This window comes from Sylvia atricapilla, chromosome 3 (genome assembly GCF_009819655.1).
Source record: "Sylvia atricapilla isolate bSylAtr1 chromosome 3, bSylAtr1.pri, whole genome shotgun sequence".
In the NCBI taxonomy this organism is placed as follows: Eukaryota; Metazoa; Chordata; class Aves; order Passeriformes; family Sylviidae; genus Sylvia; species Sylvia atricapilla.
The window spans coordinates 58,666,451-58,691,739 of NC_089142.1; the positions used below are offsets into that span (position 1 = coordinate 58,666,451).

The 25,289-nt window shown below is 38.4% G+C and overlaps 2 protein-coding genes across 4 annotated transcripts in view; both read right to left on the minus strand.

Moving 5' to 3' along the window:
* Positions 1-548: 548 nt before the first annotated feature.
* On the minus strand, positions 549-11,385 carry MTRF1L (mitochondrial translation release factor 1 like). Of its 3 annotated transcripts, none has more exons than XM_066315498.1 (7): positions 11,002-11,385; positions 9,571-9,650; positions 8,178-8,361; positions 4,659-4,822; positions 3,966-4,083; positions 2,049-2,185; positions 549-1,439 (listed from the first exon to the last, which is right to left on the minus strand). In XM_066315498.1, exons 1-7 carry the CDS (start codon positions 11,282-11,284, stop codon positions 1,224-1,226), a joined length of 1,182 nt encoding a protein of 393 aa, XP_066171595.1. In that variant the 5' UTR covers positions 11,285-11,385; the 3' UTR covers positions 549-1,223. The 3 variants fall into 3 exon arrangements, with proteins under 3 accessions (XP_066171595.1, XP_066171597.1, XP_066171596.1); XM_066315500.1 differs by having other exon boundaries at positions 779-1,439; positions 8,178-8,336; positions 9,571-9,711; positions 11,002-11,121; XM_066315499.1 differs by having other exon boundaries at positions 779-1,439; positions 9,571-9,711; positions 11,002-11,120.
* Positions 11,386-17,664: 6,279 nt separating this feature from the next.
* The window catches only part of RGS17 (regulator of G protein signaling 17), a 28,394-nt gene continuing 20,769 nt past the window's right edge, over positions 17,665-25,289 (minus strand). The window contains exons 2-4 of the mRNA XM_066315501.1: positions 23,864-23,953; positions 21,798-22,032; positions 17,665-18,049 (exon numbers count right to left, since the gene is read on the minus strand). Of these exons, the coding sequence (XP_066171598.1) occupies positions 17,861-18,049; positions 21,798-22,032; positions 23,864-23,953 (514 nt within the window). The 3' untranslated portion in view covers positions 17,665-17,860. The remainder of the gene's footprint in view (positions 18,050-21,797; positions 22,033-23,863; positions 23,954-25,289) is intronic.

The window sequence follows — 25,289 nt, forward strand, 5'->3', positions numbered from 1 at the left end:
CTGGCATAAGAAGGCCTGGCTTTAAGTCACATCAGTTGCACTCTCTTAAGTGCTCTGTAGTGTTCCATTTACAATACTGCTCTGGTAAGAATGAAGACTTCAGTCCTGGTTTCTGCTCAAACAGGTGTCCAATTATTTTACAGAAAAAAAAATGAGTGTTTCTTTTTCTTTTTTTATGTGCCAGTTTTGAGTTACAAGACTTCAGGTAAATGCAGACCTAAGTCTCATGCTTACCAACAGGAAATATGTATGTCTCATCTTATGTACACAGAATTTCTCCATCTGAAGCTAATGTATGCATCTTAAACTAAAAGACTTGGAACTTAATCATAGTTACCATGCAGTGTTTACGAGGAAAAAAAAAGCTGATAAAGGTTTCAAATGTTTTCAAATGCTATTAATTAAACAGACAAAACCAGTAAGTGCCGGTCACAGCACACAACTTTTAGATGACCAGTAACTTGGACAGTCAGTTGAAGCCATAAAGGCAGTTGAAGCCATAAAGGAGAAACTGAAGTCAAGCGGATACTGAAATATCAGCCGAACAATATTGTAACAATTATTTTCATTTTTGACTCAAGCACAAGAACATTTGTTCCAAAACCAGTTCATATGATTTATCACTTGGCTTCCATGGCTTTTTTTTCTTGAACAAGGGATATTCCTAAACTTGTTTTGTGTTTATAAATAAGGGCCTGAAGGCCTTGAAAACACGACAGATACACTTAGACTCCTTTTCCCATTACACATACAAGTGATGAATAAATATGTGGATAGGTAGAGTTGGGGTCATTTATTTATCACTTTTTTCCAATCACTCAAACAAAACAGGATTTTTTTTGTTCTCTCAAGTATTTCACGCTGTTGTGTGGTGGTTAAGCCATAGTCAAAATGAAAACTGGAACTAGAAATAGCTCATTTTTTAATGCATGCATGCCTTTTGAGAGTGGTGTATCAGCTCTCCATAAAAAAATGATAAAAACTGCTGTTACTTCTGGTGCAAGTTAACTTTTCAAAAGGACTACTGCAGCAATAATGTCTTATATGAAGATAATAAAGTCTTTTACTCAGCAAGTAAGAAAACTGTTTAAAATTCACGAGGAAATAAGTTGTGATGTTTTTCAAGATTTTAAAAGAAGTTCCATTTTCTGTGTGGTGCTCCAAGAAGCTTCTTTGCAGACCAAGGCCTACATCTGCTGTAATGGCCTGAGAAAGAGCAATGTTCAGGAGGAATTATTTTTTTCATTTTCTGAAATAATTTCCATTAGAGATTCATAATCAGCATATTCTCTCAGAGTTTGTATCATTTCATCCAGCATTTCTTCCCCCAGCATGAAAGACTCAACATGATGCACTGATCTGCTAATTCTGTGGTCTGTAATCCGGTCCTGTGGAAAGTTGTATGTTCTGATCTTCTCTGATCTTCCTTTAGTCCCAATCTATTGAACAAGAAGAATCAGTTTATCACCATCATCATCTTACAAAACTGATGAAATATTGATTAGGCATATAAAGCAAAAAGTTTCTTTTCCTCACATGACTATACAAAATTTATTATAGTTACATAGTAATCAGATCACTTCAACAGCTGCAGTAATTCTTCTCAAACATGTAAATGAACAATTCTGGCATCTTTTTCTAATACTATTCTCATGCTGCAATTCAGTTTGTTTCACTGGATCTCTGGGATTTACATACTACTGAAACTTTAAGTCTGGCTAATATATGACCTTTATTGCTGATGTAATATTGTTGTTTAGAGAGCTTGGGCACTCCACAAATTTTGTTCTCCAGAGTGGCCTAGTGGAAGGCATCCCTTCCCATGGTAGGAGGGTTGGAGCTAGATTATTTTTAGGGTCCCTGCCAACCCAAACCATTCTATGACTCTATGACTTTTTTTTTTTTTTTTTTTTTTTTTTTTTTGCCTCATGTAAGTCCTTCCTGAGCTCCTGCTGCTCTGTATTTCCATTTACTACTTGTTCAGCAAAGATGTTACCCTAAAAACATTTGCTTGTACAGAATTATAACACAACTTAAATCAAACTTACTTGAATCTTTCGAGCACTGTTTCTCTTTTTGGTTTCTTCTTCTAGTTTGGCACTGTACAGTTTAGCATATAGCATTTGCATAGCCTTCTCTTTGTTTCTAATTTGGGATCTTTCTTGCTGACATTCAGACACAATCCCTGTCAAAAATATCGTGACATTTAGCACTTAAGATTAACACATGCTAAAAGAGCCCTGCAATTTCTGGAAGATATTTTGTATGTTACATTAGGCTGTTACATTTGGACTGGGAATGTAGAAATCCAGGTTTATTAATGAGTAATGATACATTTTGGGAGAGAAGTGTAGGCTGAATTTTACAGATGTTTTAAGCCATCAGACAAGAAGTTTAATTCAGTGGAAATTTATTTCACCTGGACAACAGATGGATAATGAAATAAAAGATACGTGAAGTGATCTGACTTAGACACCTTCATTAGTTGTAAATTTTGGCCACAGTTTCAGGAAACATAGGATTTTAGGAACAGTAAAACATGTAAGATAGTGAATGCTTAGAATATGATTAAAATACAAAAAAGTGGGCAGTATTTTATTAAAAAAAAATAAAAGAGTGTGCTTTCTCATCCCAAAACACACAATTAAAGCTAAGAAACAAAAAGCCAAAAAAAGGAGCAGAGAAAAGAAATACAGTACATGCTAACCTGTTATTTGTATTTATTAAGTAGCTCTGGTAATATTAGAGGATGATTTTATAGGGTTACATAGTATTACTTTCTGAAAGACTTATTTATAAACAACATTTTGGATCATGGTAAAGGCTTATAAAAAGATTTAGGATGAGAGAAATGGAAGGAGTAACAGGACAATTTCAAGGATGAGAGGAATGAAGAAGGGAAAGGTGGAACAGGAAAAAGTCATGAGCTAATGTGACCTATAAACTCCCCTGTTAACTGTGTATAACTGCAAAAAATTTGCAATACACTTTAATTTCTGTAAGATGCCCTAGTAACTGCCATCAGCAACAACTAAAATCAGTTGCTGGCTTCAGTTTGTTGCGTTTTTATCCAAACACACAGGCCATCCAAAACATTTTTAATCTGGGGTATCTTTTTTGTCACCATATATCGAACAGAATTTTAACCTCTCCACTGCTTGCCTTCTGCATTTCCTAGGGTAATGCAACAAGTGCAGAATGGATTGATGTTTTAAACAGATACAAGGAAATTTGGGTGGCAAAAATATGGATACATGAAGATAAACAGTGTTTGGGATTACCCTGGAACCCTGTAAAGCCTGACTAATGTTTGTGGTAGAGAAGAGAAAAAGTTAAAGTCAAGAAAGCTGTTGTGAATTGCTCAAAGGGAAGTAAAAGGCTTAGGAATGGCAATAAAAAGCCCCCATACAACAGCTAAAATCAGGTAGTGTTTGAGGGTGTATCGTATCCCTGCTATGTTCCCTACCCTGAGCCAGAGGGATGGGCCTCCTAATTATGTGTGTCATCTATGGGAAAGGAGCCAGCAGACAAATGGGAGCTGGCATCCTGAGTAGACTCTGCAATTAAAAGTAATGTTTTAATACGGAAATAGCACAATCTCTCTTTTGGAGACAAGTCAAGAAAATTCAAATCATTAATTTCAACCTACTCCATTTTCCAGTGTCACTTTCATTACTTGAAAGCTTAAATAGAATCTTTTGATATAAACTGATCTGAATGCTTTTGGAGTGTCATGTTTAATAGCAAAATAAATACCTTAGCTACTGAAGGCAGTAGCCTTCACTGTTAAAAACTGGAGTGAGCACAAGATGATGCATTTAGAGTAGTATGCATAGATATGAAAACTACATAAAGCCTCTGCTCTACTGTTGCCCAGGTTTGAAAACAAACCCTTTGTTTCAAAAGAGATTCTGACAGCAATTTTGGAATGTAGATTTTGTACTAACGAAAGAATAAAGCAGCACCTGTTGGAATGTGAACTATCCGTACAGCACTATCTGTGGTATTGACATGCTGGCCTCCAGCTCCACTGGCTCGCTTTGTTTCTATCCTTAGATCTTTTGGACTAATTTGCAGCCTCATCTGTCATGGGAGACAGAAGAAGAGAAAAAAAGTAGTTTACGTTATTTTTTTTTTCTAGACAGATATCAAATATGCACAATCAGTTTATTTTGGAAGGCACATTCATGAAAGATCAAACTTCTGAACGTTTACGGGTCCTAGTTCAAATCTTCTTATAAACATATTAAGAAATCTTGGTAATCAGATTGGAATGCATCACAATGGAACCCCAGAAATCAGCTAAATAGTAACTTAATGCATAACCATTGCTCAGCACTAATTTTCCTGTCTTCTGAGAGCTCTGCATCCTCTTCCAGCAGAGTTAACCAATATTTGAGCTTGATTAGATGTTTTCTAAATGAAATGGCAGACATTCCCTTTTTTGGCTTTGGAGTGGAGCAATAGTCTCTGTGAAGAAGGAGCAAGACAATTTCAAGAAAGTTCAGGAAGGTGTAGCATCTTTGACAATCATCCCTATGATAAAAATAAAATAACAAATACGACCTAGTTTAAAATTAAGACTAAAAAGGCAATATCAAGAGGGGCAAAAAACACTGCTCCTGGTAATGTCTGTTATACTAAAAGACAAATATTACCTCAGTGGGTTGGGGTAATATTGCAACAGTCATTGTGCTGGTGTGAATGCGTCCTTGTTTTTCTGTCTTTGGTACCCGCTGAACACGATGCACTCCTCCTTCAAACTTCATGTATTTGTAAGCCTCAACACCTGCTATACTGGCTACTGCATGTCTTAGGCCACCTTAAATAGAGAAGAAAAACAGTTATAAACCTTTAAGGACTGCTGGTACTATGCTGTTATACTTCCAAGAGTGTATTTACACACCACTGGCATTTGTTTCTTAAAATGACAAATTTACCATTTCAACACTTGGGCAAAATCATGTAAAAAATGCAAGAAAAAACTTAATGCCATACATATTTAATCACACACTACCTCAAAAAGGAAAGGACTGTAAAATTTTCTTTTATAGAGTCAAATTTAATTTTTTACATCTTTTATATACACTTATATATGTTTTTTCCTGGAGTGAACAGAACACAGGTTCCTGCACCTCTTATCAATACCTCCAGCAAAACACTTGACAGCAATGTCCTACAAACATTGAACAGCCTGGAACTTGGAAGTCAAGTTCATAACAATCATGGCTTTGGGACAGAGTTTGTTGCTCTACTCGTTCATAACATTCTTGATCTTCCTTGTTTGCTGGTGTGATGGCACTATAAATGAATATAACTTTTCACCCATTTTTGTTTTTAATGCAACTCAATTCCCAAATCCTATTCTCAGCACAGTGGAAGGTGTGCCAAGAGAGTGACTGAAGAAGACACAGGTGGCCTTGAAAGAGTATTGCTCTTCAAGCCTTGCAATATGAAACCACAGCTGAGGAAAAGAAGAGGCACATACTTCTCAGAAATACTGGTTTAGGCTATCTCTCACACTAAGAAACTCAACCATAGGGACAAGAAAACAGCTCTTTAAAAACGGAAAACAAAGACAACATGGAATCTGAAAAAGCTCTGCACAACAGGAAAAAATCATCCACCAGAACACAGGCCAGGTTGTTCAACTCCATGGACATGTTTCTTCATTCATGACTTTACTAAAATATGTATTGTTTTACAGTCATGTTTGTGGAAGATAGGAAGAGGCTGTTTAGGTTTCTCTTTCACATCATTTTTGTACAGTGCTTAGAATAAGAGGACCAAGAAACTGGTTCACATGACAGGTATTTAGATCACACTGCTTCAAAATGAGCATTACCAACACAGGTTTATTATGAACTGCAGCTAAATCTAACGAAATTTTGACCTTTTACCCTGTTTGTAGGCTTCTCAAATATAGCTAATTCTTGTTAACTATGTGTTTGCCCCTTTCATATAAAATGTCCCAATCCACCCTGATATCTGGTTTACTCAGAACAAGGGACTGAGTTTGCATTCATTTTTTATGTGGCATCTTAGACTGGGGAAAAGTCCCACATCTGTATCTCTGCCTGCCACTACAGGGTGAGAAGCAGTGGATAAATACTGACATGCGAGTTTGGGCTTCAACATGTGCACTGAATCTTCAACATGTTATTTTTGCACAGTGGCATCCCATGGGGTAGGTCAATAAAGTAATTTAAGAGTGGACTGTAACCTGTATTTCATTGCAGCTTTATTTAGGATTCACCTTGTTCACACATACCCACCTTCAGATTTCAAATTCAGTTCTCTGAAATAAGGGAACCAATTAAGGGCTCCACTCTTACTCAGCACAGCCCAGGCACTTTGAATCTGAGGGCTCAAACATCCATTTCATTGGCTGTGCCATATATAGCGCCCCTACCTCCCAATTTATTTCCAGCATCCTTTTTGATATTATGTGGTTATGCAAAATCAAAAAATAACCTGCAAGAGGCTGACAAAAGCTAGGGCTGCCCTTATTTTTCCAAGATTTACATCTTAAATTTCAGTTTCGGTGCACATATAAACCCTCAACAAAACAGAAACATTTTATGTTTAAAATAAACATAGAGTCATTAAAAAACGCTAGCCCTTTCAAAAAGAAAATATGGATAGATATATACTTGGTTAACATATTAGTTCAACTTCCCATTTAAGCCATCAATGGGAATATCTCCGAGGGTGTGTGCTCCTTGTCCGAGGACTGAGCTTTCACCAAAAGAGTAGCCAAGCCCAACTCCCTTTTTCTTCTAATCATAGGACAGTAAGCTGAGTCAGACCTGATTTACAACTATTTCATAACAGGGCTTTTAAGCCAAAACAGCAGACTGATCTAATTAGCATGGTGGCCTCAAAACTGCTAGAGCTGAGAAAGAAAAAACACACAGCTGGCTGGAAGGTGAAACAGGCCTTGCTTAAGCTGACTGAAACTGTGCTCTGCAGGTGAAGTGTATGACACTGCTGGGGTTTACCCAATCAAAGCCTTGAATCAATGGAAAGGGCAACTTTCTCTGCCCCTCTCCCCCTAGTATGTGAAAAATTAAGACCCAGACCCTTCCTCTTTTCTGTTTACACCCATCTAACCTGTACTATGTTTATTCCATTTACTTAAAAAAAAAAAAAAAAAAAAAAAGCAAGCAGATTTCTGTTGGCTTTGAAGGCTGAACTGGTTCAGCTCCTGGCGAAGTGTTTGCCTGGTCATGAATGGGGATGAAAATGACTTTGCTATTTCAGCAATAAGATGCAATGTAATATGAAACTTCTCATCTCTATCATCACTTAAACTGTAAAAACTGTTTACTTGGCACATTAGCTTTTAACTATACAAAAAGTATTAAAATTAACAAAAAAGTTTATTAATATTAACAAATCTAGATAATAGGAAAAAAGGAATTCAACAGTAATAATCTTTTCTAAAAAAGTATATTAATTGAATCATTAACAGACACTCACTCTAGAAGGGAGCCTGCGTTCAGGTTCACCAACTTGAAATGAGATACTTAAAGAAAGTTATTCAAAGAGTTTACAAAGACAACACTTTTTAAAATCAAATTCTAATACAGATTTTAACAACTGTTACAGATGAGCTATATCCAAATATCCCATTCCCTAATATTATAGACAAAATACTACTACACATACATTTAAGATATTTTCGGTTAAACTTTAAGAATTGTTTTATAAAACTGATTCCTCTATGCCAGTAGATCCATAATAAAAACTAGATTTTTCAATCTTCCACCAACCTAATCTATAAGTAACAAAACATTAGATAACTAAGTATAACAGTGTCACCAAATAGTTTAAATAATCTTTATTAAAAAAAAAGTGCTAAACCAACATATCTGTATCACTTTTTAAATTTTCTTCTGCCAAGCACTCCTCTTTCAATAGTTTTAAAATGTAGAAATGAAATTACTAAATGACAAATCTTCTTTGTAGCATTCTAGCATTTTAATAATATTTCTGAAATGGAGTTTTATGCCCAAATGCAGAAGCTGAGGAGAACTGTACTCAGACATTCAAACAATATTGCACTTCTAAAATTAAGATAGTGTAAATTACCTTCCTTTACTTAGGAAATGAAAATGTCATATGAATGAGTGTTTCAACTCGAACTAAGAAGTTACAGTATTTTCATTACTGACCTATTTCACTGGGAAAGTATTCCAATACTTCAAATTTCCACTTTTTATAAGCAGCATATCGTTGATACATATCAAATATCTCCGAGGTGAACAGCATGGCCTCCTGCCCTCCAACTCCAGCAGTTACTTCCATGACAAGATCACTCTCATCTGTTTCTTCTGAAGGAATCAAAAGCAACACTATCTGTGAATACAAAAGCACCCAGCTAAGACTCCTCTCTGACACTGCCATCCACATCTGAGACAGTGTAAAACGCCAGACAAGTCTGTAACTGATCTAGGCTGTGCTCTCCTGCCCCAAGGACAGGCTCCAGCCAGGCAAAGGTGTGTAAGGCTGACACTGCATTGCAGGAAGGCTCCCTGTGTCTGTTCACAGTCACAGGAGCTACACAGGCCTCTCTTGAGAGCCACAAAATGTCACAGAAGTTTTTAATCCATCAGGAGCACAATGAAGATAAACCACAGGATATGCGCCTGCTCTTGCAAGACAACTGAATATCTCCCTTTTAATCAGATTCCTCTTTAATTCCAGCTCAACTGCAGAGCTAAGAAGGTATGGATGTTCAGGAGCACAGTCCTTCAACAACAACACAAATGTATTATTTGTTTATTTATTTTAAAAAGAAGAGCCTGATTTGCAGAAGATACACCAAAACAAACAATTAAAATTTTGCATGCTGGGTCACAATTCTGGATGATTTGCAAATGCCTTTACTAGCATTAGGCGATGTTTCTTTCCACAGGTGACAACTTCTTTTGGCAGATTCATAAATATTTACAAAAAATATTTATTATTTTATAATAATATTATATATTATATTGTTATATATATTGACTGTTATATTGTTGTTGGAGGAATAAAGAATGTGACCATAGCAGCTTCTACAGTAATATTAAATTAAAACAGTCTATTTACCTAAAGATTTATGTGATTCAATAACATAGATACTCTGTAAAATTTATATACAGTAGCAGCCTAAAGTAGTTACATAGTATTACATTTTTTCAAAACCACCAGTGAGTGATACTATGTAAGTTTAACATTTCCAAGGGCTGAAGAGTTGGGACATCCATAAAGGTACACCTGGACAAGACAAACTACAGCGCCTACTTAAAAAGATACTTTGATTGAAACATTAGGCAAATAGGCACTTGCTTACAGGATGTCTTTGTAGCACCTGATTTTCTCATTTTTCTTAGCTAACAGACACTATTTGAAGACTATAACTAGCACAAAGAAGAACTTACCACATACATCTCAATGAGAATTATAGAATGGTTTGGGTGGGAAGGGGCGTTAAGTATCACCTAGTTCCAACACCCTCAAGAAGACAATTTGGCTTTGTTAACACAAGAACAGTAAGGCAACAGGGGCTTTATAATGGCATCTAACCTGTTGTTTCAGTTCAGCTATCTCCTCTTCACAGGAGACAATTTCTGTTTCGGCAAGCTTCCGGAAATCTTCATTCTCATCTGAAATGTTTGAGTATGGTTAATCCTCAGACTTACATCAGTGCCATTCTAAGAAAAACTTCTGAAAAAATGAAGAAATTACTCTATTAAAAGAAAAAAACCCAAATCAAAACCAAATCACCCCACAACCTCTCCCTCTCTCAAAACACTAAACCTGTCAGAAAATCAAATTACTAATATGATCTGTGAAGACGATTCTAAGTACATATTAACTGTTTTCTAATCCTGTGCAGGTATGAGACATGAGAAAAATCTGAAATAAAAGAATTTCCACTAATACATCAAAACCAAAATCCAAGCCAACCATAAAAACCAACGATTAGGGTGCCGGTGGTCAAACAGTAGCACGGGTTGCACAGATTGATTGTGAATTTCCATCCTTGGAGACACTCAAAACCCAACTGGGCCAAACCCTGAGCAACTTGTGGGTGACCCTGTTTGAGCAGGAGGGTGGTCAGGGTGATGTCCAAAGGTCCTTCCCACACCACACATTCTGTGGCTGTAAAAACCTATTTTCTGTATTTCAGTGTGGCAAGACCATAAAAGATTTAAAGAGCACAGCGGCTTCAAGACTGGTATGCCTCGTTAAAAGGACTAATACCCCTATCACTGTAGGCAAAAGTCTGTACTACAGTTCTAGGGAATACCTGACCATCTAACGAATGTTTACTGATCCTAAAGGACTCCTTTTCTACATTTTAGTTTTCTAACTGCTATCAAAACGAAATTTGATTCGGGGTTAAAAAAAAAAAAAATCCATTATTTGACTGAACTAAAAGTCACACAACAAAGTCAAATCACAGTGTGGAGACAGCAGATACAGGTGCTGACTTCTACGACTGCCAAAACGGAGGCAGGCAGGCGGACTGGGCTGTCTTAGCAGCAAGAGAAAGATGTATTTAAAAAAAAGCTCCACCAAAACTTGAAAATTTTTCTATCCGTGTTATCTTTGTTCTCGATGAAACAAGTTCCAGTATCAGCACTTCCCAGGCGGGCGGAAGTACTTTCCCCACTCACTCGTACCCCCGCCCTCTGCTCGGGCCTGTTTCTTTGCCTCGGGAGGCCGGAGGAGGCCGCCCCGGGCGCCCGCAGGTGACACGTGTGTCATGGTCACCCCCCGCGCGGTGACACGCGCGCCGCTCTCCCGCCGCCGGGGCGCGCCCCCCGCGCGCGCAGCCGCCACCCCGGCAGGTGCGCGGAGCCACGCGCCGGCCTCCGCCCCGCCCCCCGGGGCCGCTCGCCCAATCGTGCAGGCGTATGCAAATGAGCCGGCCTCCGCCCGCCCCTTCGGGGGTCGCCCCGGTGACGTCACGCACGCAGAACAACCCGGGCCGCGCGGCCGGTCCCGCACCTCGCGCCAGCTCCCGCGTGTCGTGCAGCTCCCGCTCCTTGTCGCGCAGCCGCCGCACGTGCGCAGCCAGCTGCGGCGCCGCCCCGCCCTCGCCCCGCGTGCGCGCCTCCAGCAGCCGGCGCAGGGAGGGCTCGGCGAACAGCTGCTCCAGGCCCGGCCGCGCGCTCAGCCCGCGCCGCGCCAGGAGCGGCCATCCCCCTAGCCCTGCCCGGAGGCTCCGAGGGGGCAGCGCGGCTGATCGGTATCCTTGCGCCGCGCGGAGGGCCCGCGAGAGCAGCCGCATGGCTGGCTGGGGGCGGAGAGCGGCCGCTCTCCGGTCTCCCGGGCGTCCCTGCCGTGCCGGGAACGCCCGATCGCGCTCGGCAGCCTCTCTTCCGGGTTTCCGGAAGTTGCCGAAGAGGCTCGGCGCTTGCCTTGGGCGCATCGGAAATCATCGGAGCTCCAGTGGCGGAAATCGCCGAACGTGTTCGGGGTCCCTCGGCTCGGGCTGTCCTGAGGCGGGGTAGGCGGGCTCCGATTGGCCAGCACTGTCGGGGCGGGGCTTCGCCTCATGCCCAGGCCGAGCGCCCCGAGCGCCCTCTGCAGGCCCCGGAGGGGTGGGGTTTAGTCATTCTGTACCAAAAAAGAAAAATTAAAAAAGCCTCAAACCCCACCAAATCCTCCGTATCCCAGGCTTATAGCAGGACTTCTGAGCAAGAGCCTCGAGGGTACTGAGGTTTCTACCGGGGCGGTTTAAAGCCTGCATAGATGAAAGTGAGATTGGTGGGAAGTGTGAGCTGGGGTTTTAGATAGCCAGGTTACTCTTACAGGCCTTCTCCCTCCAGAAGAAATCTTAAGAATTAGCGTACACTGAGAAGGAACATGCTAATATTGTGGAAGGATAGCCCCATACTGAAAGCAGGTGCAAAATTAAACATTTAGAGAAAAAGAGATGAATTGTCGGAGGAACAAAGGGCAATTCAAAGTGCCTTCACATCAGAGATTAGCAGTGAGACTAAAAGACAACTCATTTACAAAATAAAGGTCGAAGTACAGTGTTTTACGTGTAAGTTCCAAATGAGAAAGCAGTGAGGATGCAGCCCTTTTTAGGAAATGTATGTTGTGGGATGATCTGGGCAAATCCCTCCTGAAATGCAGAGCAAGTGCATATTACCTTGTTTTAGTATAACATCATTAATGAGATTCTGGGCTGAACTCGAAACAGTTTCAAGAATATATTTTATTATAAAGATGTGCAATTATCAATAAAAAAATTATTAGGCAGTATTTTATATTACAATCATTGAAGGAGTCAGAGTTGTGTCCTTGCCTTCCTTCTGTCCTTGTTCATGTCTTACCAGAACTAGGCAATCATATCTTACAACTAAATTGCACTGTTGGAATAGCAGTTACTTCCTTATGAAACATTAGTAAATTGTTATTTTCACAAATGTAATATCAAAAACAAGAATAATTCTTGAAAACCTAAGTAGTTTTGGTAGTCAGAAAAGAAGACTTGGAAGGCTTTGTTCCATGATGGAAATCCAAAGGCCAGTGTGCGAATTTACTGTTCAAAATATTAAACATTAAAATTAATGTAGATTTGCTGTTCAAACTATTAAACATTAAAATTAATGGGTAGATAATTTTTTTTCTATGATTTTAAGTGTACAACTTAGAATAAGGTGTATTGGTAAAATACAGTGTAGCAATAATTTATTAGTAAAAGGCACACTGGAAGATCTTTGTGGAGAATGTACAGTCTACATGAGTTGTCTGGCACTGATAAAAACCCAAGGCCATCACTTATGAAATCTCACCCACCAAAAGCTTCCTTTGCACCCCCTACTGCCTGCCAATGAAGCTCCTTGAAATCTTCCAGAAGCATAAAGGAAAAATGACCCAATTTATGCTTTAACAGAAAAAATATTTTGATGTTCTGTAACAATGTATGAGAGTCTAGCTGCTGTGTGAGCCCAGCATGTGAAGAGACCTATGGAAAACTCAGGAAACTTAGAGTAAGTGATAATTTAAGATAAAGTATTTGAGGGAAAAAAAAAAAAAAAAAGTAATCTGAGTCAATGACTGATGGTCAGCTTTTGAATCACCTGAATCATATCCCTGATTTAAATGATAAGGGTGGATTTCCACAAGGTGAGTTCATGGATAAAGGAAGGGGCAAAATCAGGCTTTTGGTATAAAGTTAAAATAATATGCAGACAGTGTTTCTGTCTAGTCTTCATCCAGCTGATTTTGGCACTATTTTTGCCCTGTTCTTTCATCCCACCAACATCAGTGGTACTGCTGGCAGAAGTATTCAGGACATGTTTGAACAGGGCTGATGCTTTGTCACACACTACTCAGTGTGTTGGTGAACAGGATGGGATTTTTGTCACTGTATCTGTCCAAGATGTGTATTCGTATTTGTCTGTGATCTGTATTTGTCCCAGGATGTGCTACAGGACTGTTCTTGGGTCTCTTAAAAAATAACAGCATCATAGGCTGAGAAAAACCCTGTTTGGAAGTTGATAGTTAGACACGATTCTGATCAACTTGGGGGGAGACATTGCCTGTGTGCAACCTTAATTTTTTGCTTTGTTGGATTTGATAAGGGCTCAGGCTCTGCTGGCTGAGTCAACAATGCCAGAAACAGGCTCAGTGACATTGTGAAAATACAGACTTTAATCTTCATGGTGTAGAGAGTTGCTGAAGTTAGAGACTTTCTTATATCAGCTTTGATTGCTTTTGAATTGGTGTTGCAGAATACTTCTGCTAAATGCCTTTTGCAACCACTTCCTGCATATAGAAGTTGTGGGTTCCTGAGCGGGCTCACAGCATGGCCAGTCCAGCAAGCTGCTCTCACTGAAAAAGCCCCCTGCCTGATTTTAGATATTGGCTCCACAGACATATGCTCCTTGTAATTGCTGCCTAGGGAATCAATTTGGCATGAGATGACATCTTAAACCCTGGCTGTTGAAGCTAGAGTGTAGGTCTCCTTTATTTGCTTGGTTTAGACCACAGCTTAGCAGCACTTCAGCATGCTTTTAATTTAAAAAAATAGCTACTGCTAGCTGAAGTCTGGACCACTTTCTGTTGTCCTGCAAACGATGTGGGCTCCACAGGTACTCAAGTGAGTTATGGACTGGCTGTGGGCCGGGATGTGCCATGACCATGTTTCCATAGTACTGTGCCATAGCTGTTTAACCTGCAGCCCAGCCACCTGTGGCACCGACCTGTCTTTAAACCTCTAGTCTCCTTCATACCACATGTGCCTTCAGGCTAATCGGAATGCTCATGATACTGTCTGTGTGTTTTGCTTCATCCAAAACTACTTTAAGCTCAGTCACATGAAAGCTGGCTGTTATCAGCTAAGTTGAACACATGTAACATGATAGATTCAGTTTCTTTGCAGCCTAATGGACAGAAGGGTACAGAAGGACACTGCTTATTTTTGGCTCTTTGGCATAAGGCTCTATTTGACAGGAATTTTAAACACTGGGCAAAAGTGACAAAAACATAACTCACTTTTCTGTAGTGCATTTGCTATATACATTCTCATGAAAAACTAAAATACAAGTTAAATACATACTTTTTTTTATTCCAAGCTATAGAATAAGTGTATTTAGGCAGTCTTTCAAAGTGTATTGTACACTGCATGCACAAAAAATCAGTTTTATAACTTGATTTTCTTACAATTTGTGTTCAAAGAACTGTATGATAGGCAATGAGATCATGTTATGTATTGTCCATTTGGACCACATCCATTTTTGTCATAAAAAAATTTGAAAAACCCAAACTGATAAATGAAATGTATATTAAATGTTTTATCATGAGCATTTGCTCCAAGAAATAAATTTTACATTCTATGTTCAATTTGTAAATCCCTCCCAATAGAGGATTTTAGACAATAAATTTAGAACGTGATTTCATTGCAGTATTACACTGAAGACTGTGTAATAGTTTTCAAAATGATGTCACAGTTTCCAAATACAGATTTTGGAATCTTATGCTAGAAATCAAGGTAATATTTTAGGGCCTGCACACCTAGCTTTACAACTATCTTGAAAAGATGACTTGTCTGTGTTGACAAGAGCTTCTACCTGTGTGAAATATCTTATAAAGATATCTTATGATTAGCAGGTCACCATCAAATAGTAACATTAAAAATATTCAAGTCTACATACTTATGCATGCAGTTATATCTCTTACACATTGCTTAGATGTGTGCACTAAATGTGTTGTGCCTCAAACACCAACAACTTGAAATTACACTATGTAAATATATACATATATGATGCTGTATATGTTTAGTACCAAGTAAATATAAGTAGTCAAATGATACTAGACATATGTAGGACCATAGTTAAATTCCAATTAAGAAAAAAGCAAGAAAAATTATTTTTTTCTAACAGCATTTCACAGTAGAAGGAGGCAGTCCTTTCTCACTGAATTTTCCCCCCCTCAGGTTTTGTAAACATCATAGCTCATATTCTATCAGTATAATAATTGAATATTTTATTCATAATGGTAAGTAGCTAACCAACATGAATAAAGTTGTCGTAACACGGTAGCACTTTCAGACAAAACAGGTATTTATTAAAAGAAACATTTATAAATATTTTGTCTTGCATTTAAACTACATTTTCATAAATAACAATATTTAAAAGTGCTGAATATGGTAGGATAGTCAGCAATGCCACTGTAAACAGATTTGTTTTTCCACTTTGCAGATTTTTGTTTTAGATCCCATTTTGTCAAACACTACAACAGTTAAAATATTTGCATAGGGAATAGAGAATAGCCCTTTTAATCATCTCCTGAATTCTATATAAATTACAAAACCAAATGAGTTTAAGAAACAGTTTGTTAAATTGTTCACATATATATCCAAAAAAAGCACACAGATTTCAAGTAAAAAGAATGACTAAAAAATTCCCCAAACCTGCTATCTGAAGCATGTTCAATAAATTAAGAAAATGAGAGGTAGTAAAACAAAGGGAAAAAAAATAAGCCCCAGAAGATAAACTAAGACCTGCATCCTCCCAGTTACGGTGTCACAGCAGACCTGCCTTGGCAGCAGCAGCTCCCACCAGAGCCGGCACTGGAGGCTGCCCGCAGGGAGTAACTGAGGGGTTGGAGCCAACTGTCTTCAGGCTAGATTCCACTCAAGGACACAACTGCCAGACCTTTCAGGCCGATCAAAAGCCATGGGCTTGTGCCATGTGTAGTCCTACGTAAGTGAGAAGAACCTTGCCTGTCAAGTCTTAGTATGGTTGTCAGTATTAAATATATATATACACACACACACATATATATATATTTAACAAGTATTCAGAGCAATTTCTTCGTATATCTTTAGCCGTTTATGAGGGATGCTAACACTCATTTTGCTTGTATATGGTAGATATGAAGATGGGCTTTTTTTAAGTTCCAAGTCACTATCTCTTTAAACATCAAAATGTGTCCTGAAACTGGACATTCTTTGATAAAAAGGCCCAGCAAACACCTATTAAAAACACCATGGCAGCCTAGTGATGGGAATACTGTGCTGCCTTAGCTCAGATTAAGGGCTCAGTACAGGAATCTTTACCCAGGAAAGATACCCATTGTGTTTCTGTAGGCATTTTGCTTGGGTAAGATCTGTGGGTATAGAAGCCCTTGAAGTTTGGTTTAATATTACTCTCCAAACCCCTTGTTTTCAAGGAGTTGTTCAAAATCATTGAGGCTAGAAGCTAAGATAAGTCTTCTTTAACCTGCCACCTCAGAAAACATTACTTAGTTTAAAAACCTTTTTTACTGGATTTAGCTTTCAAAAAAAAATCTTACAGAACAGATGCAGTTCATCAAAGTGTTCTAAAATGCTCTAAAATGCTACATGTAGGCAATCTTTATTAAATTTCTTTATTCAAAAAACTAAATTATCAAGCTTTTTGTGTTGTTTCTTGGTTTTTTTTTGTTTTGTTTTGTTTTTTTTTTCTGAAGTACATAACATTATACAACAGTGTTAGAACTGGATAGCCAGTCTTTAATAAATCAATTACAGTATCTGACATCTGAAATGTACATTGAAAATCTTTGTTCTTTTAACAATTAAACAATATCAGCGCATAGATTGTGTCACCCAGAAATGGATCCCTTTAAGTGATTTGTGCTTTTTTTTTCTTCTTTTATTTTTCTTTTTCTTTGACATTGCAAACTCTGTAATGAAAATGCCACAGTTTTGGCAGTGAACAACCAGAGGAATCCTCCGCTTGATTTATTTTAAATAAACAGTGATAAATAGCTCTTTTTCTCTGTACAGAAATATTGGCTTCAAAAAGTCAGTGTATTGTACTCAGTAGAGCATGTAGAGTAATGCTACACCTTAAAAATTGGCTTTTTAGTTAGTGATGTTAAAAAATGCAAGCCTCTTTCTGGTTTGCTGCAATTGTTTCTATGTACCATAGGACTGTATTGCACAAAAAAAAGTTTTTAAATACAGATATAATTTATGTTATTGGATTAAATATTGCAACAACTAAGTGGTAAGTGAAGCAGTTTTACCTTGCACATGCAGTGTGAGGATACACAAGGAGACTGTTCATAAAACTACAAATACATCATTGCAATCTTGACTGCAGTAGGGTGAAAGAAGTGTGAAACAAATGTATTTTGGCAAATCCATGAATCCCTTCCCACACCATCTTGAGCAAGGAGGCCCTTGGTAAAAATGTAGACAGAGACCATAATATGTATTTTTTTTCTTCACAGTAGCCTGAGTAATGCTAAACTGTAGTTCTCCAGGAACCCAGCTCTAGATGTTACTAAACTACTTTTCTTCCATCCCACCCACCCCCCCCCAAAAAAAAAAAAAAAAAAATCCAGTTATTTTGTTTGAAAATTAAGTTTCAGAAGTAGCGCCTGTAATACTTTCAACAAGAGACTTATAAATCTGAGAGTTCAAAAACCTTGGAAAAGAGTCTCTGTGCATCAAGGTGTATATCTGGAGCTGGGCGTCTTCATACATGTGAGGGCTGGGATCCAACAAGTTTCTGTTGATCACTTCTCTCACCCGGGAATCAAGACTAACCTGAAGGAGATGAGCACAGAATAATAAAACAATAACATTGGAAAAGCTGTAATATATATCTTCATTTCTCAGGGCTCCATTGAACATGTTGAGTTTATCAGTTATTCAAGTAATGCTCTGTGCTTCTTTCAGAACCATCACACAATTACTGTGTGATGGTTCTGAAAGAATGCACTGAGACCATCAACTCTATTTTCAGTTTTGGCTTGGTCTTTGCATCCATCTTAAGGTCTGTACAATGAAGTGCAGCTGTATAGCAGATTAAATGCAGTGCAACTACAGTTTTCCAAAATATATTGTTTTCCCTTAAAAATAATTTGTATGTATTTAAAGTTATCTGAAATTAATGTTGAATTACCCCCATTCAGAGAGCTGCAGTTTTTTGGTGTTTGGTTTGGGGTGTTTTCTGAGCATCTGTGGTTAAACTTTTGGAAGATTTCATCATTCTTATCTGCTCTAGAGAAATTTGTTTTGTTTTGTTGGGTTTTTGTTTGTTTGTGTTTTGGTTTTGGTTTTGGTTTGGTTTGTTTCAGGCTGTACTACACTTGTTCTTTACAAATTACTCAGGGATTTTTATCATTTTTATTGTGTTAATCTCTCCACTAATATTAACTATTTCAGATTTGTTCTTCATGTCAGGACTCTTTAACATCTGGTAATTCATACTTTTAGGAGATCCTATATCCATATTGAAGTTGTTAGCAAGTTTCAGTTTTAGCTTCCCATTTACTTACCATTTGTGATGAACTCCTGGGCCTGGGCAGAAAAGGACAGAATCACAGAACCACAGACTCACAAAATGACTAGGTTGGAAGAGACCTTCAAGATCATTTGAGTCCAACCCAGCCCTAACACCTCAACAAGACCATGGGAGTGCCACATCCAGTCTTTCATTCTAGGGATGGTGACTCCACCACCTCCCCGAACAGACCATTCCAGTACTTTATCACTCCTTCTGTAAAAAACTTTTTCCTAATATCCAACCCATATTTCCCTTGGTGCAGCCTGAGACTGTGTCCACTTGTTCTGTCAGTTGCTGCCTGGAGAAAGAGACCAACCCCCACCTGACTACAGCCACGCCTCAGGGAGTTGTAGAGAATGATAAAGTCACCTTTGGGTCTCCTTTTCTCCAGGCTAAACAAACCCAGCTCCCTCATTTGTTCTCCAAATGGATTGTTTTCCAAGCCCCTCACCAGCCTCGTTGCCTCCTCTGGACGTGTTCAAGCATCTTAACGTCCTTTGTAAACTGAGGGCCCAGAACTGGACGCTCGAGGTGTGGCCTGACCAGTGCCCAGTACAGGGGAAGAATGACCTCCCTGCTCCTGCTGGACACACCATTCCTGACCCAGGCCAGGATGTCACTGGCCTTCTTGCCACCAGGGCACACTGCTGGCTCATGTTCAGCCGCTGTCACCAGAACTCCCAGGTCCATTTCTGCCTGGGCACTGTCCAGCCACACCATTGCCAGCCTGTAACATTCCAGGGGGTTATTGTGGCCAAAATGCACGACTTGGTATTTGGACTTATTTAAGTTCATCTTATTGGGTTCTGCCCATCCAGCGAACCATTCCAGGTCTCTCTGAAGAGCCATTCTACCTTCCAACAGATTGACACATGCTCCCAGCTTAGTGTCATCTGCAAATTTATTAATGAAAGACTCGATACCCTCATCCATGTCATCAATAAAAATACTAAACAGAGCTGGCCCCAGCACAGACCCCTGAGGGACACTAGCCAGTCCACTAGTGACTGACTGGACATATTATTCTTGGGATGAATGCCCAGATGATTTTAGAATATCCTTTAGAAATCTGAGTGAATGTACAGTTTTATCTACAAAATGCTCTAAAACTTAGTAAATTAATGTGTTCTGGATTAAATGAAATGGCAGTAGCAGCAAAGCCCACTGGGACCATCAAGGGTTTACTCAGCTAAGGAGAAAAGGGCTAAAATCCAGAGTAGATAAATGCCTGTCACTTGGTTATCAGTCAGAAGGCACAACTATGAGATACCAGTGGTGCTACTCAGCTGGTGAGTGTGGGCAGGAGTACCGTGCTATGGTAGTTTTAGGTGGCAGTGTTGCAGCCATGTGTCTTCAGAACGTGTTTGAATAGATTTCAAGCCCAGACCATTGCATTTCTACTGCATAGAAAGGACATACTAAGATTTAAGCAATTCTCCTTCTGACATGCAGGCACACACATTTATATCAACAAAAAAAGTTCTTGCGGCTAATTGGTTCTTCAATATCAAACATAATAGCTGGGATAAAAAAACCCTCAAATTTGGCAGGATAGTGGGGTTTTGAGCCACTAAGCATAATAAAAGTTAATTGCACTTAGAGAATGCAAAAAACAAAATTAATTTTGGAACTGTTAATTTGCATTGTCTTTCTTCAGTGACTCACTAATGCCAGATGGCAAAATCTAGTTGGAATTACTAAAGGTATTTTCTTACTAAACAGATGAATATGAAGTATCTGTTTAGAACACTAAGACCTTCTGCCTCAATAAATTCTTTACTGAACGAGTTATGCTAAATATTTCAGCTCTTATGCCAAAAGGTAACATCTGGAAAGGAATGCCTGGATGAACAAGAATTTTTTCAGTTCTCATGCTGTTCTAATGCATTTCAAACAGATCTTGTTTGCCTCGTAAGATTTCCAGTATGGGCAGGAGCAACTGGATTTATGAGACCTGAACACATACAGTGCACCAAGTTTGTGAAAAGTTTTGTTGAACTTTAAGTCAAACAATGCTTAGTGTTTCGATTTTATATGCTGATTGCTCTTAGCTTAAAAAAGACAACTGAGCATTCATCACATACCTATCTGGTAAAAATAACAGTGTTAGAAGAAAAACCTCATTATTAGCTTGCTGTATTGGCAATTGTATTTTACTCCGAAGCAAAAGTAGATACTATGGCACAAGAGAAGATAATGGAGCTATAAATCACTTTTGGCTTAATTCATATGAATGAAGTTGCAAATTATTACTGAATGCAGTGAAAAAGTAAAATGTAGGAAGCAAGGTCCAGAGTGAGCATAAATTAGCATAATGCCAAATTCAAATGCAATGCACAAAGACAAGGAAAAGAAGATAAAGGTACATGATGTGGCCTAAGAACCAACTCTTCTATAGTGCTTATATATTTATATATCCCTTTGTATTACAAATCATGGTTTGATAGAGATGCTTTTTCTTTACTACAGGTGAAGATAATTTCAAAATTTGCCTATTTCTGTTAAAGAGTTGAATAAAATCTTACATAGTTCCCTAGATATTACACATTTCATTAGATAAAATATTTCAGCTTCATTCTTTGACTCACATAGGAATAACCAGCAGAAATTTGGATTTTTCTCCCAGACAATTGTAGCAGCAGATAAATCTATAAAGATTCTGATTTAACCCCCTTAATTTTGGTGCTCATTCTCCAGAAATCCATTTGCATTACTTACCTCCTCTCTCTGTCAGACATGTAGCGTTACTGAAGAAGCAAGCCTATTTCTCAGCCTTCTTTTACTGGAGTTTCTCAAGCCTTACAGAGAACTTGAATGTGTTGTGTCTAGTATTGCTAAATGGCCCAGTGCCTGCATCTTTACTGTTTCTGTCCCTTCCTTTCTTGAACTAATGTTCATACTAAGACTTTCATCTGACAGACTTCCAGATGCTCACCTGGCAATCCAGTGTATAACATTTCTGCACTGGGATAACAGAAAATGCAAATGTAACATTTACAGCTTTACCTCTTTTGGTGATAGTATAGAAATGTAATCTTCATATATAAGTCTTGCTTTTTCTTCAATAACTTTCTTGTTCTGTTCCTTCTTTAGATCTTCACATGCAAGCCAGAAAAGCAGGTTCTCCTCACTATACTCCGTTCTGAGAAACTCTCTGAAAAGGTTCCTCCCAGCTGGTGTTTTCATCATCTTGTCAAAATTCTGAGCCCAAGACAAAATTTCATCTGCAGTTGGGTTTTGGCTGCAAAAGCAAATATCATTACAAATATGGCTCTATTTTTGTAACAGAGTTTTCATGCATTCATTCAAAAATTCTCTTTTCAATGGCACTTTATTCCAAAGTGAAAACTGGAAGCAACAAGGCTTCAGCAGTAACAGGGGAATTTTGTTTGCTCTTGTGCATTCATTATCCCAATAGCCCACTAAATGTGTTTAATGTTATGAGACATGCACTTGACTTTACACTTGTGTTTTCTGCTGGTGTTCTTAGCCATGTGGCTCAAAGAAAAAAAATCCCATAAGAGCACTGAATTCCTGCCTTTGCAGTTAGAGGAGATTCCAGGAAGCTGGAAATGGACTCTTGTGAGGAATTTAGAAAACACCTGATGTCCTTGCCTGCCTCTGATGGTGACTGTAAAAGATTTCATTTGAGAAGAACAAGAAAAACAAAATGCTCTTGGCAGCCAAAAGCATACTAATGAGGCCAAACAAAGTACTAATTCAGAGAGATTTTAAATTAGCATATTTTTCTGTGCTTGTATGTAAGGGTTGCTAAGCTTGCCTCTGTTTCATGCTATTGACCTGAATGATGACCTTTTGGCATGAGATGTAATGGATTTTGCTGGTAACTCTGGAAAGAGAAGAAATGGGGAAAAGTCCTTATTTCCCTTTCCTGGAGGAAACTATTTGTAGCTTTTACCAGTGGATGTGCCGGGTAAGTGATCAGAAGACTTACTAGTGTCCCTAATCCATTAATGTGCTAATGAATACCTTAAGAAAGTAATTATCCAGATTACTTAGCAACAATTAAATATAGTTTCAAACTTAATTTTGAGCACTTGCTCTCACCTTCCTGATCCACAAGAGCTTTACTAGCTCTTGTCATTAGCTTCTATGTTACCATGATGCACAATAAGTGACATTTGTCTATATAGTTTCTGTTCAAGTCAATTTATCAACTCTTACTCTGCATGCAAGGCAGACTGGATGATGGGAAGCTAGTTGTGATAAATCACATATTGTTTAACTACAAAGTAATTGTAAACTGAATGAAAAAGTGTAAACACAGATTTTAAGGTGAACAGTCCTCTCAGGACTTTGCACTCTCCTCAGCGGAGAGTGCAAAGAACCTGCTGAGGGGGATGGGGCTGACAAACAACCTGGGCTCCCTTATTGTCTATTGGGAAGCTCTCTTCACAATTGTATTTTGTAGAAATTTGTGGTATTGTCTTCTCATTAAAGACCATGATTAGCAATAAAGTCAATGAGTTGTTTGGATTGTTTTACCATCATATATGTCCTTTAAAGTTTTAATTTCCTTCTTATGGGATAAGAGAACTCAGGGCTCCTGACAGTTAGCCTTTTTCCCCCCACGATTAATGTGGGCCCAGGCTTTAGACAGAAGTAGAAGCTCAAACTTTCAGTGTGTTTAACCCAGGTTGCAAGGTACTGTTTTTTAATTCCAGTGGAACCATAGTTCAAGCTGTTTTATGAAAGGTAGCCATGTTAAAAATCTGCTCATGAAGTACACTTTTGACTAATATTTTTTCTTCTTGTCTGGATAGGCAGAAAAAAGTGCTGTCACAGATAGCAGAGGCTTCTTATAGAGACCCACCTATGGAACAGTTCATGCACCTTCCATTTCTCCCCGTGGTCCTTCCCCACAAATAAGAAAACTGTAAATAAGCCTGACTTGCTGTCATTTCATTGTCAGGACAGATTTTGCTTCCTTTTGTATAGAATATTTGGAGAAAAAGCAATTGAAAAGACATTTCCAAATAATTAAACCCAAGACAATTCTCAATATTAATTAAAGACAAAACACTTTTTAGGTAACAGTTTGACCAACTTACCATTCTTCTATGACCTGGATACTCTCCAGTTTGGTTGTATGTGTTGGTCTTCCTGCATTGTCTCCTCTGTCTTCATTCCTAACAGTGAGGCTGCAATGTAGTACAACACTTTATTTTGTCTAGAGAAAGTTAATTTAAAACTATGACTATAGTAATGCAAACTTTTAAAAGATACAGACCTATATAGGATATCATTTTTCACTCTTGTGTCTAAAATTTTGAAGAAAAATTTTTATAATGACTTTTCTCCTGAACTGGGATGAATTTTAATTTACTATTAGCACATGCAGTTTTTAGAAGCTCACAGTTTATCCCCTGAAAGAAGGGCAAATACTCAGAGGTCACTTTTGGAGTAATTTCACTTAGTTAACTGAGAATACTAGCAACAGTAAGAGGGGCCGGGATGAATATCTGATCTGGATATTGATGGGGCTTTGATGCCCTACCAGTTCTGGATAGTTTTTCAGTCTTTATGAATGTTCCCTTTTCTCTCTCCAAGATACCATAGCAGTAGATGGCTCAGATACAGAATTTAGCATGTGGCAGCTCCTTATGATTTCCTCTTCTGACCTAAATTTGTTTTCCATTCCAAAAAGTAAAACATACTGGCCTCTGAGAAGAAAGGCATACATTACCCTCATATTACCACAAGCAAGGAAAAGAAAGAGTTCATTTATGCAAGGATGTTTTTTAATGGGGTTTTTGCTTCTTTTTTAAACCACTAAATAGAATAACTTATTTTTCTGCAAATATCTTTTAAATCAGATTTGCTGTAGTGGTAAAGACTTCCTCTGTGTGTGTTCTGCATGAATCTTCTGAACATGGTATTGTATACTAATATATATATATATAAATATATACTAAAATAAAAAATGTTTTGAGTGATATGGATATTCATATGGAAAACCTGTTTCTGTTAATTAAGCTTAGGAAGTGGAATGTAGTAAGGAGATGGAAATTTTCTTTCATCAGGTGTTCCCTATGTGTCCAGTTGAGAGAAAAGCAACCAAGCAAAAAAACCCCCTTCCAATCTCAAGAGCTCATATTTTGAATATTAAGTATTCATCATACAATGACGCTCTCACTCTAAATGTTGCTACAAAAATATGTTTGTAGCATAAAGCTTCTCCCTTCCTCACTGATCTAAATACCTCCTGCTCAACTCTAAGAAGAAATCCAGCTCTGAGACATCTTTAGCACAAATAATCTTTCTTTATAGGTTCTCTACATTTATGAGTTTCTTCAACACTTGTTTTTCAAGCATTTGGCAGAGCTAATAGGTATTCTCAAATACTCGTCTGAAATCTGGAAGTTTAAGCTCCCAGGTAAAGCAGAGGACATATTAAGACTTAAACATTATAAAGATGTACACTTGCAAATGAAGCCCTTTGATACTGGTTGCTCCTTCACTTACCTGCCAAGACCT